Here is a 15,293-nt window from a genome sequence, read left to right as displayed (position 1 = left end):
AGGGTCGTAACGCTGAACTAGCACATTCCCCATTCTGATAATACAGCTTCACTAAAAGCGCCTTTTCAGGTAACGTCAACATGCTGCGACTGCTGGCGCATCTGATTCTCTCTCTCATTACAGCTCCTTTTATACATGATTGTCATGCGCAGTTACTGACGTTTTGCTGTCCAGTGCCATCTGTCTGACATTTTGTGAACTTCCCCCCCCCCCCCCACCCCCCCCCCCCTAATAAAACCCCATGTCATTCCAAGCACGTGTGTCAATTTTTACCTCTCTGTCTACATTATTCTGTGGTTTATTAAGTTTTCAAATTTATACTGACTTTTTGAGCACCCGGTATATATTGAGAGGCCAGTGTCAAAAAACCCAGACTACTGAACAGGGGTCAACAAGAGGTTTGTGAACTTACACCACTTATTGCCTGAACCGCCCATTTCGGAGCCAAAAATATCCTTTTACAATGGGAAGAGTTACCCCAAAATATAACACCATACAACATAAGCGAATGAAAATAAGCAAAGTAGACCAATTTTCGTGTCAAACGATCACTCACTTCTGATACCATTCGAATAGTAAAAATGGCAGTATTAAGTCTTTGAACAAGATCCTGAATGTGGGCTTTCCACGGCAGCTTACTATCTATCTGAACACCTAGGAATTTGAACTGTTCAGTTTCACTAACCATATACCCATTCTGTGAAATTAAAACGTCAGGTTTTGTTGAATTGTGTGTTATAAACTGAAAAAACTGAGTCTTACTGTGATTTAGCATTAGTTTATTTTCTACAAGCCATGAACTTAGGTCCTGTACTGAACTATTTGAAACTGAGCCAATGTTGCACACAACATTCTTTACTACCAAGCTAGTGTCATCAGCAAACAGAAATATTTTAGAGTTACCCGTAATACTAGAGGGCATATCATTTATATAAATAAGGAACAGGAGAGGCCCCAACACTAATCCCAGGGGCACCCCTCACCCCCCCACCCCCCATCCCACCCCATTTGACAGTACCCCACTCAGACCCCACATCACAGTCGTTATCAACATAGTGAATAATGACCTTTTGCTGCCTGTTGCTAAAGTAAGAGGTGAACCAGTTGTGAGCTACTCCCCATATTCCGTAATGCTCCAACTTCTGGAGCAATATTATGTGATCAACACAATCAAATGCCTTAGTTAAAGCAAAAAATATGCCAAGCATTCTAAACCTTTTGTTTAGCCCATCCAGTACCTCACAGAGAAATGAGAATATAGCATTTTCAGTTGTTAAACAACTTCTAAAGCCGAACTGTACATTTGATAGCAGTTGTTAAACGACTTCTAAAGCCAAACTGTACATTTGATAGCAAATCGTGTGATATGAAATGATCAATTATCCTTACACACAGCCTTTTCAGTAACTTTCGCAAACACTGATGGCGTAGAAATAGGTCTAAAATTATCTACATTATCCCTTTCAACCTTTTTATAAAGCGGATTTACTACTGAGTACTTTGATTGCCCAGGAAACTGACCATTCCTAAAGGAAAAATTACAAATATGGCTAAATACTGGGCTAACATTTACAGCACAGTACTTTAATATTCTGCTAGACACTCCATCATAACAATGAAAGTCCTTAGTCTTCAGTGATTTTATTATTGACTCAATCTCCCTCTTGTTGTCTGTATCACAGAGGAGTATTTCAGGCATCAATCTCAGAAAGGCATTTGCCAAGAAAGTTATATGATTTCCTAAAGAAACTAAATTTTTATTTAATTCACCAGCAATGCTCAGAAAATGATTGTTAAATACTGTACATATATCTGATTTATCAGTAACAGAAATATTTTTACTACAAACTGACTTTATATTGCCGACCTTGTGCTGCTGACCAGGCACTTCCTTCACAACTGACCATATGGTTTTAATTTTATCCTGTGATAAGCTATTGTATTTGCTTACCACATACTCTTTGCCTTCCTAATAACGTTTTTAAACACCTTACAAAACTGTTTGTAATGGGCTACTGTAGCTTGATTGTGACTACTTCTAACATTTTGATGTAATTCCCGCTTTGTTCTACAAGATATCCTTATCCCACTAGTCAGCCACACGGGCTGCCTATTAATGCTAGTTGTTGTGGACTGGCAAGACAGCCAATCCACTAGGAGGAAGCCGAAAGGCACGTGCTTAAGCTCACGCAGGCTGGCGTGAGGTCTGGAACAAGACAAGGGAATTATACTAACAAAAAACGTACGTAGCTGCTGGAATACTTAACTTTAATCCATAATTGGTGAACATCACTCTTGATGGTACATGTTTTACAGCATCAATAGTAACTGGTAATGGCGCCTTGCTAGGTCGTAGCAAATGACGTAGCTGAAGGCTATGCTAACTATCGTCTCGGCAAATGAGACCGTAATTTGTCAGTGAACCATCGCTAGCAAAGTCGGCTGTCTAACTGGGGCGAGTGCTAGGAAGTCTCTCTAGACCTGCCGTGTGGCGGCGCTCCGTCTGCAATCACTGATAGTGGCGACACGCGGGTCCGACGTATACTAACGGATTGCGGCCGATTTAAAGGCTACCACCTAGCAAGTGTGGTGTTTGGCGGTGACACCACACTAGTACCCCATTTAGAATATTCTAATGGAAAGCAACTCTCAAAGAGCATGAGAAATGTGTTAAGGGAAGCATTGTATTTATCATCTATGTTACCAGCACTGTAAACATCCAGCCACTATTGTTCCTTGATGAGGTTTAAAAAACTTTCTATTGCTGTTGGATTAACTTTCCTAAATAGTTTGTAATTAAATATGACATTGGTTTGAGTACAAAAGCCTTTCGGTGTTGAAATTTGTGCACCATGGTCTGAAAGGCCATTCACGCTTTTACTAACAGAATGCCCATCTAGAAATGAAGAATGAATAAAAATATTGTCTATGGCTGTGCTACTATACCCCTGCACCCTAGTTGAAAAAAAATCACACAGTCTGCATTAGCTCATATGAATTTAGGAGATCTACCAACATCTTGCACCATCATATACAAAATTAATATTGAAGTCACCACATATAACTAATTTCTGGTACTTCCTACAAAGTGAATCAAGAACCCTCTCTAGCTTGAGCAGAAATGCTCTGATGTCAGAGTTAGAGGACCTATAAACAACAACAATTATAAGTTTAGTTTCAGTAAATTCAACTGCCCCTGCACAACATTCAAATATCTGTTCGGTGCAGTGTCGTTATACATCTATGGACTCAAATGGAATACTGTTTTTTATGTACATAGCCATTCCCCCACCTCGCAAGGAACTCCTTGAGAAACAGCCAGCTAATCTGTATCCTGGTAAAGGAAGCCTCTGAATTGTCAAATTATTTAAGTGGTGCTCTGATATACCAGTAATTTCAGAGTAAACATCTATAAGCAGTTCACTAACTTTATCTATAATACTTCTTATATTTTGATGAAATATGCTGATTCCTTCTCTACTTGGAAACGTTACATCCTTGGAACGTGAGCCCTTAGTTAGAGGACTTCCTTTAAGCAGATATACCTATCAGCTGACTTCAGTCTAAAAAAAGGTGCAGCTCTAACACTAACTACTACAGGAATTTTTCTATGAGTGACTCCACCACCACCCACTACCCTGTCACCTATAAGCTTAGCCAGCCTCACCTTCCCACACCTATTGAGATGCAGGCCATGTCTAGTGAAACCCAATCTACTGATAGACCCAAATGGCACCACTAAGATGTGACCCATCCCCTCTGCTATCAGGGCCCTCCTCAGCCCATGTTAACACGCCTAACAGCCGCATTAAGGTGAGGCCGATCATGACGCTGAAACAGCTGCATGAAATGCACATTAGTGCCACCAGTTTGAGTAGCTATCTTTACCAGGTCATCACCTACATCATATTCCCTGTCCCTATCAAGACTGTTCCTTGCTCCACCCACTGTTACTCCCTTATCCTCCTTCGTAAAATTCCTACATAACCCCCATATGCTGTGAGTCACTTGAGCCAACCCTGCAATAGGCTTCACAATGCTGGTGACCTCGTACTCACTCCACAACACTTCCTGCAACTGCTAGCCCACACCTCTACTATGAGAACTACCTAGCAGCAGAATCTTCTTCTTTCTGCTAGACTTTGCAACTAACCTAGGCCTCCTAATTACTGAGGACTGCTGCATGTTCCCTACATCTACAGCTACATGAGGCTCCTCTACACTCAACTCTGACAGTTGGTCAAATCTATTGCATATACGCAAAATAAAACTGTCTAAATACCTCCTCTTCCTAGCTGCCTTCTTGCCAACTGCCAGTTCCCATTCCCCATCACCCTTCACCCTTTTCCACCTATCTAATTCCTCCTTGGCACGTTGTAACATTTCCACTGATGATAACAGTCTGATTGGGGAACTTATGTACAAGTGAACTGAGGTTTTCTCTAAAGTTTTTGGTTACATCAGGGGTTGAGTCGGATGAGCAATAGAAGGATCCAATTACCATGTTATGTGCACCACTGATACTGAGTCTTGCCCTAACAAACTTACATGCAGCTTCAATTTCTATCTCGGTGGATATTAGTTTCTTGTCTGTTGCTACAAATAAACCACATCCATTTCCCATTAGTCTATCCATTTGATAAATACTTAAATTTTCCTCCTAAATTGCTTTGCTGTTAATTTCAGATTTCAACCAGCTCTCTGTATCTAGTATAATGTGACCTTCACTGCATCCCAAAATTGCTTCAAACTCTGACACTTTGTTGCAAATGCTTCAGCAGTTAACTACTAGGCTTTTAATACTCTCACCTGTGGGAGGCATTTCTTCCAATCTTAAAGTGATGCTTCTGGCTTTTCTACAGCTATCATTATCTGAACTGGATGGAGAACTGCCCCAACTAAAAAAAAAAAAAGTGCTCTCCACTCCCACACAACCCTGGTATTGTGTGTTCAGGAGCACAATGTAACTGCACAGGTTGGTTTTGGGAGAGGGGAGGTATTCTAGCTTGTTAAAGAATTCATCCAAAATGTAGCAAAATTTTAATTCTGTTTGTGTGCCTGTTGATGACTCAGCACTTTCACTATTCAGTTTGTGTCTCGTTTAATCCTGTATATCTTTGTTTTGGGGAAATATCTATATATGAATTTAATTGATTACTAGTCCATTTAAATTGTACCATCAAACTGCAAATACTGTACTTTAGTTTTGAAGTCACTTTCCTTTTATTTGCAAATATGTCTGTAGTTTGAAGTATCCATTTAGACTGGAAACATCTTAGTACTACGACATGTGTGATTGTCTTTCTAAAAATACGTCTGTTCAGCAACCTTGTATACCGTATTTACTCGAATCTAAGCCGCACCTGAAAAATGAGACTCGAAATCAAGGAAAAAAAATTTTCCCGAATCTAAGCCGCACCTGAAATTTGAGACTCGAAATTCAAGGGGAGAAAAAAGTTTTATGACGCACCTCCAAATCGAAACAATGTTGGTCCATTGTAATATGAGGCACAATTTAGGTCGAATGAGGTACAGTATTTCGGTTCGAGTCGTAAGCTTAGCAGTTAAGCTATACCAGGTACCCATTGCTATGCGTCAGGCTCTCCGTCCGTATTTATACGGGTACCCTTCCTTTTTCACGTGCTTCGTCTGGTTTGAATTGATTGCTTATTTTTCTTTGATATGATAAGTGCCGTTCTCTTTGTTATAGGTGTTTACGTCACGCTAAGCTAAAAATGTATTACTATACTGTGTCATGCATTGGTTTTTGCATTCTGGGTTTACGGCCTGTTGCCGCTCGCGGCATGGCTTGCTTCTGTGCACGCTACCGCCGCTTACAATTAAAAGAAAAAAAAGAGAGAGGCAAGAGACTGCTATTTGTTGTTACTTACACTGCTGCTTTCTTTGATAATGATCAACAAGAACCAAATAATAGAATGCGTATGATAGAAGATGTTCTGAACGAGAGTTTAGCGAAAATTTTTCTCCGTTTGAAAATCTTTGCAGACGCCTCTTTAGTACATTGCATTCTGCACAGAAATTAGTCATCTTAGATTTAAAAATCTAGTCAATTGCCGTGCTTCATTTCTGACTGTATCACTATTAGGCACAAGAATAATACGAATATAAACATGACATGATATGTATATTCTTCTGCCTTTGCTGTTGTCTCACTCTAGTTTCGTAGTTAATTAGGCAGACAGGTTAAATGAGATAGCAGCAAACACGAAAGAATACATGGCAAAATGTTTATATTCGTATTATTCTTACGGTGAAGAGAATATTGCATGTGATTCACAATTCATAAAAGTTCCTATTAGCAACCATCTCTCCTCAGAGGTAACAAAAAATTCAGTACATAGAGTTGGCCATATTGACAAACATCCCAAACAGTCTCGCCAGTCGGATTTTCGTAGTACATTGAAATGCTGCTAAATTCGAAGATGAACTATACTTAATTTGTATTTACTTGGTTGGATAATGTATAAAAATGCAGTGGTCAAAACTCGGGGCGGAGAAAAAAAGCTTGTCTTCCAAATTTTTTTTTTTAAAGACGCAGAGGTTTTGGCGCCAGTATTTATCTTTGTGCCTGCAAAGCATGCCTGTGTAGCACTACATATATTCGACGGCAGAAGTTTGTTGTGGTGGCACCTACCAACATTTTTCAGAACTTCCGCTTACTTTGCACTCGATTCTAGGCCGCAGGCGGTTTTTTGGATTACAAAAACCAGAAAAAAAGTGCGGCTTAGATTCGAGTAAATACGGTAGATCACTGCCACATATAGCAATGGCCCTATGGATCCAACCCATCAAACAGCAAATGAATTTAGCAGTGTTGATGCTCTGTATTGACACAACCCATCTTGTGCCACAAGCTGTCTCTTGTCAACAAAACAGAAATACAGCAGGAGTCATGCTGAGTACTACAGAAGGTGGCTCTGTATGTAGAAATATTTCATAGTGAACACAGTTAAGAATATATACATAAAGAATGCAGTCTGTTATGACTATTACATAGCAGTCTAGTTGAAAGTACCAAAGAATATTTATTGTGAAAACAAGTATTCATGAAACCAAAACAAATTTCTGTAAGGCAAATATGACTAGAGATGTAGAGGAGTCAAATGCAAAAAGAGGGGATGGAGATTATTTTGGTGGGGGGAGGGCACAACAGCAATATAATTATGTAATAAAACCCAAAGTAATGTTTTTCATGAAATGACAAAAATATTCCAGTCAAGAGTCTTTTTATCTATGTCCAAAAAATTACACTCCCTAGCTCTTCATGCTAACTAATTTTCCTTTTTGTTTTTTGTATATTTAATACCAGTTATTTTGTAGACATGAGTGAAACTCCCCCCCACCCCACCCCCACCCACACACACACCGTAACTTAGCTTTTTTCAGCTCGTAAAGTGTTGCAAAAGATGTGATGTATAAATTTACTATGTTTCCATTGTCTGTAATCAAAAATTTGTGTGATTGTTGGTAGTAGATGGGTTGTTTCCAGCCACCTCGTTTGCACCATGCCGGGGAGAGACAGGTCACATAGTTCTTTCTACAAAACCAAAAATTTTGTTCTGTGACCTGCGCCTTGCATCTGGAGAAAGCAAATCTTGTAAGTATAGTATTTAACATGCCAGTGCTTAGGAGTTTCTCTCATTGAACCTACAAAAGTTACTCTTTCCTTTCAGATTTATACAGTGAAGTCCTACCTAATGAAGCACCACCTTCATATCGTGGACAAGCTGTGAAATACTCTTATAAAATAACTATTGGAATGCAGAGGGTAAACAGCCCTATAAAACTACTGAGAGTTCCTCTTCGAGTTTTGGTAGTTAATGGTAAGTTGATACAGAAATGTGAGTATGGTTTGAAGATCTTGTGATTTAACTGGTAAATATCAGAATTTTGTCAGCCAGTGTCAATTTCTGTGTTGTAAATAATTGCAAAATTAGTTATTATGTGAACATTTATCTGCAGGTATTGTAATTAAACTGCTTTTATGTACACTTATGTTCAGAAAAAAAGAACACCTTGAACACTTAGATATAGGATGTTCATATTCACAGGATGTGCACATTAGTATGTTCTGCAGAAATGATTAGTATTTGAACCATGTCGGCCCACAAGTTCAGGGTCAACATCGATATCATGGTGCAATACCACCTACTGTTAAAATGTGCCTGTGGCTCTCGTTGTTGCTATAGACCAAAGTTAGCTGGATCAGTGTGACTTGAACAGATGTGCACAGTACCTCATAGTCATTTGCATGAATCATATCATTAAATCAATGAGTTTGGAAGAGGGTGTATTATTGGCATGAGAGAATGTGGTGCATCCATCTGGGAAACTGCTGCTCATGTGGGATGAAATGTTTCAGCAGTGCAAAGGGTGTTTGCTGAATGGTTCACAAAAGGCTGGAGAACATGACACGATGGGTCAGGACGCACCACGCGAACTGTCCCCCAAGAAGATCAGCAGCTCAAATGGCACTGCAAGAGAGATCTCCATCCTCCTCGGCTCTGACACAACAGTGGAACAGTGCAACATATTGTACACTATCAGGGATAACAGTCCGTCTCCACTTATTACAGCACGAGTTACCTGTGTGTCATCCATTTCTCCGCCTACCTTTGACGAATGTGCAGAAACATGCTAGACAGCAATGGTGTATGGGATGTCTCTGGGGGGGCAGGTGGTGTTTTCAGATGAATCCAGATTCTCTTTGTTTGAAAATTATGGCGGGATTTTGGTTCACCACAGATGGAGCGGCATCACAATCACTACATTCACACAAGACTTACAGCACCAACTTGAGGCCTTATGGGGCGGGGTGCTATTGGGTACAACCACAAATCACAGTTGGTTTCATGTTCAGCGCACTGCGACCAGTGTGACCTATGAGAAAGACATCCCGTGACCCGTGGCCATACCCTTTCTGCAACATCACTACAGACATCATTTTTCAGCAAGACAGAGCACAACCACATGTTGTTGCATGAACACATGTCTTCTGGTGTTACAGGATGTCAGTTTTTTGCCCTGCCCCACCAGACTTGTCACCAATTGAGAATGTGTGCTGTGACCCAATGCCAGCCACCACAGATGAATTTTGGAACCAGGTGAACACAGCACAGATGGCTATACCACAGGATGGCATCCTGCATGGGAAAGGGTTTTCAGGGCCTGTGGGAGACCCTGTGCATACTAGGCTACAGGATGCATGCTGAATTAAGGTGACTGAAATGTTAATCATATCTACAAAACATACTAATGTACATTTCCTGTGAATATGAATGTGTTATCTCTAGTCATTCAAAGTGTTCTGTTTTTTTTGTGAACATGAGTGTAGTAGAATGGACATTTTAAAAACAAACACATAACGAAGACACTGAACAGTAGGTAGACATATAAAAAAGTTTTACATAAAACACACACACACACACACACACACACACACACACACACACACACAGAGAGAGAGAGAGAGAGAGAGAGAGAGAGAGAGCAGGGGGTGGGGGGTGGAGGGTGGAGACCCTACCCATATGGGGCGAACAGGACTGGTGAATGAAAGAATAGGAGAGCAAGAGAAACATTCCTCTACAATTCTGCCTCCTAAACATCTTTGTGTGTGTAGATATACGGTCTACCACCAGCATGGCAAGCTTTTCCTGGAATAATATTTCTATTCTGCTCCCTTTCTATGTATCACAGTCCCTAAGCTTCACAGTATCCCTTCAGTTTGTGTCTTTGTGTTCACCCCACCTGCTCCATCCAAAATGCTCACTTGCCCAAGAGTTAGTGAATGTCATTACTGATGTGATTACTTATGTTCCAGCCCACATGTTGCATTTTAGTATCAGTTGTTTTTTACAGAAAAAATTTATTTCAGGGAAAGCAAACACGGAAACAGTAGAAATATGTGGTGAGTGTACAGAAGTTTGCCCCCATAAATTTGTTCAGGGTCAGAGGGAGATCTGACTTGGACAGTCCGGGCTGTAGGCATCAGAAGGAGTTTTTAAATAAAAGAGTTAGTTTAAAGTTGGCTCATTGTATTCAGTAGATGGAATACATACGGGCATGCCCAGGTCAACATTTGAGGCCATCAACCAGCCAGTGGTGTCATGAAAAGAAGTTACTTTTCTTGTCAGAATAAAAAGTGAGAAATAAGGAGAGTAGGAGAAGGATCATGTCATAACTAGCTGAAAACTGGTGCCAGAGAGTGAGGCCAGTCTGCTTGTGGATTTGACAGTTGTAAGCCGATAAGGTACAGCAGATACCTAGCCCAGCCTTGTAGGTTTTTTGATGTCATAAGAAATCATCTTAGTTATGGTTTTGTTACATGCTTCTCTTTTCATTTTGCTTTAGGATGAAAAAGGGTTGTCCTCAATTTCTTGATTCTCAGAAGCTTACAACTTAGATGAATAATGAAGCTATGAAATTTGTCCCTTGGTCTGTGTGTACTGTGTCCGGACTTCCAAAAGGTAGAATCAATTGCACAGGGACCAGAAAATGTAGCATCTGTTTTTGGCAAAATTCACATTTTGACTGGAATGCACTTTTTGACTGGAATTTTTGCTTTTCCACAAACTTCAAAACCATTTTTCTTCCGAAATGGCCTTTGTTTTCTTCGTTTGGCTGTATGTAAGCTTTCAAAAACGATTGTTCTGTTCAAAAGGAGCAGCATTTTCCTGCCAGTGAAGTGAATGCATCTCCAATATAAGGTATTTCCAAATATTATTTGTCTTTTCTCACCCAATTTGAAGATCAAAAAATCTACTGACTACTAATTTTCTGTTTTCACGGGTATTCATAGAACTACGACCCATGCTTGACAATGCTACAGATAGAATTGACAAGGCACTTAGCACAGTAGTAGAACCGAGCATACAGCAACTTGATTTTAAAGTTATGGGGAGAATTTCAGCACCATTGAAAAACATTACAAATTTTGTTTTGCAATTGCTGTAGTGCAAAGGCCGGGCACTGCAGGCTGTTGTTGCAGATGGCCACAAGTGTAAGCAGATGAGAATTTTGACCGCCACAGGGGAATGAGTGGTATGGGGAAACAAACCCCGCCTTCATTTCGCTGGGGGCCAGCCTAGAGCAGTACCGACACAATGCCACATGGATTGTTGATCTCTTCTGGTGTTGTAAGAGCCATAATCGAAATCCGTGATGGACTGGGATTAATCGCGTCATGTATTTCAAAATAAGAAAAGAAAACAAGTAATGTACTACACAAAGTATTTGGGGATGGCTACCGCTCAATTGTTAGTTGAAGTCAGCAGAGTATTGTCAGTGACGTAGTTCAGGCCCGACCTCTAGTGGTAATTAGTCAGAGTTCAGGGAATAGTCATGGGGGACTGGAATTCAATAGTAGGAAAAGGAAGAGAAGTTAAAAGTAGTGGGGAATATGGACTGGGGGTAAGGAATGGAACAGGAAGCCACCTAGTAGAATTTTGCAAAGAGTGTAACTTAATAATATGTGGTTTAAGAGTCATGAAAATAGGTTATATATGTGGAAGAGACCTGGAGACATTGGAAGGTTTCAGATAGATTATATAATGGTAAGACAGAAATTTAGGAACTAGGTTTTAAACTGTAAGACATTTTCAGGAGCAGATGTGGACTCTGGCCACAATTTATTGGTTATAAACTGTAGACCAAAACTGAAGAAACTGCAAAAAGATAGGAATTTAAGGAGATGGGCCCAGGATAATCCGAAAGAACCAGAGGCTGTAGAGAATTTCAGAGAGAGCATTAGGAAACAGTTGACAAGAACAGGGGAAAGACGCACAGTAGAAGAAGAATGGATAGCTTTGATAGATGAAAGAGTGAAGGCAGCAGAGAATCAAGTAGGTAAAAAGACGAGGGTTAATAGAAATCTATGGGTAACAGAAGAGATACCTGTGACAAATCAAACTGGGATCTTTTTACTTTCTCTTTTGTTTTGCCATCTGCTCCTTAAACTCATTTTTTTCATTTTTGATCTAATTACTAATAACATATGTGAGAATAATTTGCACTTTCATAAAAGGGAAAGGTTGGCCCTCAGTTTTAAAGACTATAGCACCAGATCTAATTTTGTGCTTAGTTTTGTGTAATTTCCTAATTTATTTTGACTATTCCTGGTTAATATCTTTCGTTATAGGGTGAAATAAATAATTGTTTTGGAACTTAAATTCTATTGTTGACTTACAAACAAATGTAAATTCTGTACTAATTATGAACATTTGGATGGTGTAGTACTAGTATCCTTAAAGTGTCTGGCACTATTCAAATATGTATTAGCAAAGCCAGCCCTTCATTAATTCCGAAGTAATTACCAGTTTTGCCAAAAGTATTGTTTTTATAAATATATCTGTTAATTTCATCATTTAAACAAATAATTCGGCTTAACTCTTCTAGTAGAAGAAACTGTTAAAAAGATGGAATTTTTTGATATATTCAGAAAATTTGATGACTTATGTTTTAATTTTAATTTCTGTGACTTAAACATCGAACAGTGTATAGTTTCAGTGCCTATTATTGTGATGATATATATAATGGCCTGAATTTTGGTCACAAGACAGTCAATCCACAGCCAATTTTCAGACAAGGAAGCCGTATTGGTTAGATCAACAATAATGCATCAACTTAACAGTGAAATAAGTGTAAGACAAATAATCTGTGTGTTAAAACAATGACAGTTGTCTGTTCAATACGTACTGTATGATTCTGCAAGAACTGCGTCGTTACATATTTACTGCTCATAGTTGTTCAACACCAAACTATTGTAGCAGTATGCTGATGTTTGCCTGTAAACTATTGATAAGGCTTTTCAAAAGTTAACCAATAGTGAACTGGCCAGATTAACTGTGTAAAATTGGGGGGTTGTGAACAGTGAAAGTAAAGAACTGTGAAACACAACTGAGCACTGTCGGCTACATTATTTACAGAAATTAGTGTTGAACTTCCATCAATGAAGAAATAAAGCAAGCGAACATAACATATTGAATTTAATTGGTGAAAGGTGAAAATATAAAAATGCAGTAAATGAAGCGGGTGAAAAGGAATACAAACGTCTCAAAAATGAGATCGACAGGAAGTGCAAAATAGCTAAGCAGGGATGGTTAGAGAACAAATGTAAGGATGTAGAAGCATGTATCACTAGGGGTAAGACAGATACTGCCTACAGGAAAATTAAAGAGATTTTTGGAAAAGAGGGAGCCACCGGTATGAATATGAAGAGCTAATATGTAAAACCAGTCCTAAGCAAAGAAGGGAAAGAAGCAGAAAGGTGGAAGGAGTACAGTATATAGGGGGTCTATACAAGGGTGATGTAATTGAAGGCAATATTATGGCAATGGAAGAGGACATAAATGAAGATGAAATGGGGTATGTAATACTCCATGAAGAGTTTGACAGAGAACTGAAAGACCTAAGTCGAAACAAGGCACTGGGAATAGACAGCATTCCATTAGAACTACTGATAACGTTGGAAGAGCCAGCCACGAAAAAACTCTTCCATCTGGTGAGCAAGATGTATGAGACAGGTGAAATACCCTCAGACTTCAAGAAGAATATAATAATGCCAATGTCAAACAAGGCAGGTGCTGACAGGTGTGAAAATTACCAAACTATAAGTTTGATAAGTCACAGTTGCAAAATACTAAGACGAATTCTTTACAGACTGATGGAAAAACTGGTAGAAGCTGACTTCGGGGAAGATCAGTGTGGATACCATAGAAATGTAGGAACATGCGAGGCAAAACTGACCCTACGACTTACCTTAGAAGATAGGTTAAGGAAAGGCAAACCTATGTTTCTGGCATTTGTTGACTTAGAGAAAGCTTTTGACAATGTTGACTGAAATACTCTCTTTCAAATTCTGAAGGTGGCAGGGGTAAAACACAGGGAGCGAAAGGCTATTTACAATTTGTACAGAAACCAGATGGCAGTTATAAGAGTAGAGGGGCATAAAAGGGAAGCAGTGGTTGAGAAGAGAGTGAGACAGGCTTGTAGCCTATCTCTGGCGTTATTCAATGTGTATACTGAGCAAGCAGTAAAGGAAACAAAAGAAAAACTTGGAGTAGGCATTAAAATCCATGGAGAAGAAATAAAAAGTTTGAAGTTTGCTGATTACATTGTAATTCTGTAAGAGACAGCAAAGGACCTGAAAGAGCAGCTGAATGGAATGGACAGTGTCTTGAAAGGAGGATATAAGATGTACATCAACAAAAACAAAACAAGAATAATGGACTGTAGTTGAATTAAATCAGGTGATGCCAAGAGAATCAGATTAGGAAACGAGACACTTAATGTAGTAGAAGAGTTTTGCTATTTTGACAGAAAAATAACAGATGATGGCTGAAGTAGAGAGGATATAAAATTTAGACTGGCAATGGCAAGAAAAGCATTTCTCAAGAAGAGAAATTTGTTGACATAGAGTATAGATTTAAGTGTCAGGAAGTCTTTTCTGAAAATATTTGTGTGGAGTGTTAGCCAAGTTTGGAAGTGAAACATGGACGATAACTAGTTTAGACAAGAAGAGAATAAAAGATTATGAAATGTGGTGCTACGGAAGAATGCTGAAGATTGTATGGTTAAATCATGTAACTAATGAGGAGGTACTGAATAGAATTGGAGACAAAAGAAATTTGTGGCACTACTTGACTAGAAGAAGGGATCGGTTGGTAGGACACGTTATGAGGCATCAAGGGATCACCAGTTTAGTATTGGAGGGAAGTGTGGAGGATAAAAATCATAGAGATGAATACACAAAGCAGATTCAGAAGGGTGTAGGTTTCAGTAGTTATTTTAAGATGAAAAGGCTTGCACAGGACAGAGTAGCAAGGCGAGCTGTATCAGATCAGTCTCTGGATTGAAGACCTCCACCACCACCACAGTAACAACAACAACAACAACAACATCATAGTTCAAAACATCCGACACATAATTTGCCACATTAAAATTGCCCGCATTATACTATCTTTTGAGGTTTAGCTAACAAACAAACAAACAAACATACACTTGTCTTTCTTATAAAATGCTAGGTCCCATGGTTAAATACTACATTGCATTACCTGACATGTATATTGAAAAGACCATTCAGCTGTCCACAACTGGCATGACACCAGATCATTGGGCGCATTGATACAGTGTTGTGTTCGTACATATTATTTTGCAAGTAGGTTGTGCACCTAATCTTTCCAAACTGGGCTTCAACAGATGACGTACAATGCCAGTAACTGCCTCCATTTCGATGTTGTATGCAGAAAATAAAGCTATTGCAAACCTTCTCCGAT

The 15,293-nt window shown here is 39.3% G+C and overlaps 1 protein-coding gene across 3 annotated transcripts in view; it reads left to right on the top strand.

Moving 5' to 3' along the window:
* The window catches only part of LOC124598209 (RAB6A-GEF complex partner protein 2), an 82,592-nt gene that overhangs the window by 32,142 nt on the left and 35,157 nt on the right, over nt 1-15,293 (top strand). Inside the window, exons 3-4 of one of the 3 annotated variants that reach the window (XM_047135985.1) lie at nt 7,493-7,618; nt 7,695-7,844. In XM_047135985.1, coding sequence (XP_046991941.1) covers nt 7,493-7,618; nt 7,695-7,844 — 276 coding nt within the window. The remainder of the gene's footprint in view (nt 1-7,492; nt 7,619-7,694; nt 7,845-15,293) is intronic. The other 2 variants (XM_047135987.1, XM_047135986.1) reach the window with 2 other exon arrangements.

This window comes from Schistocerca americana, chromosome 1 (genome assembly GCF_021461395.2).
Source record: "Schistocerca americana isolate TAMUIC-IGC-003095 chromosome 1, iqSchAmer2.1, whole genome shotgun sequence".
NCBI classification, from domain to species: domain Eukaryota; kingdom Metazoa; phylum Arthropoda; class Insecta; order Orthoptera; family Acrididae; genus Schistocerca; species Schistocerca americana.
The sequence above is the reverse complement of the archived record's forward strand: the minus strand, read 5'-3'. Positions and strand labels throughout refer to the sequence as shown.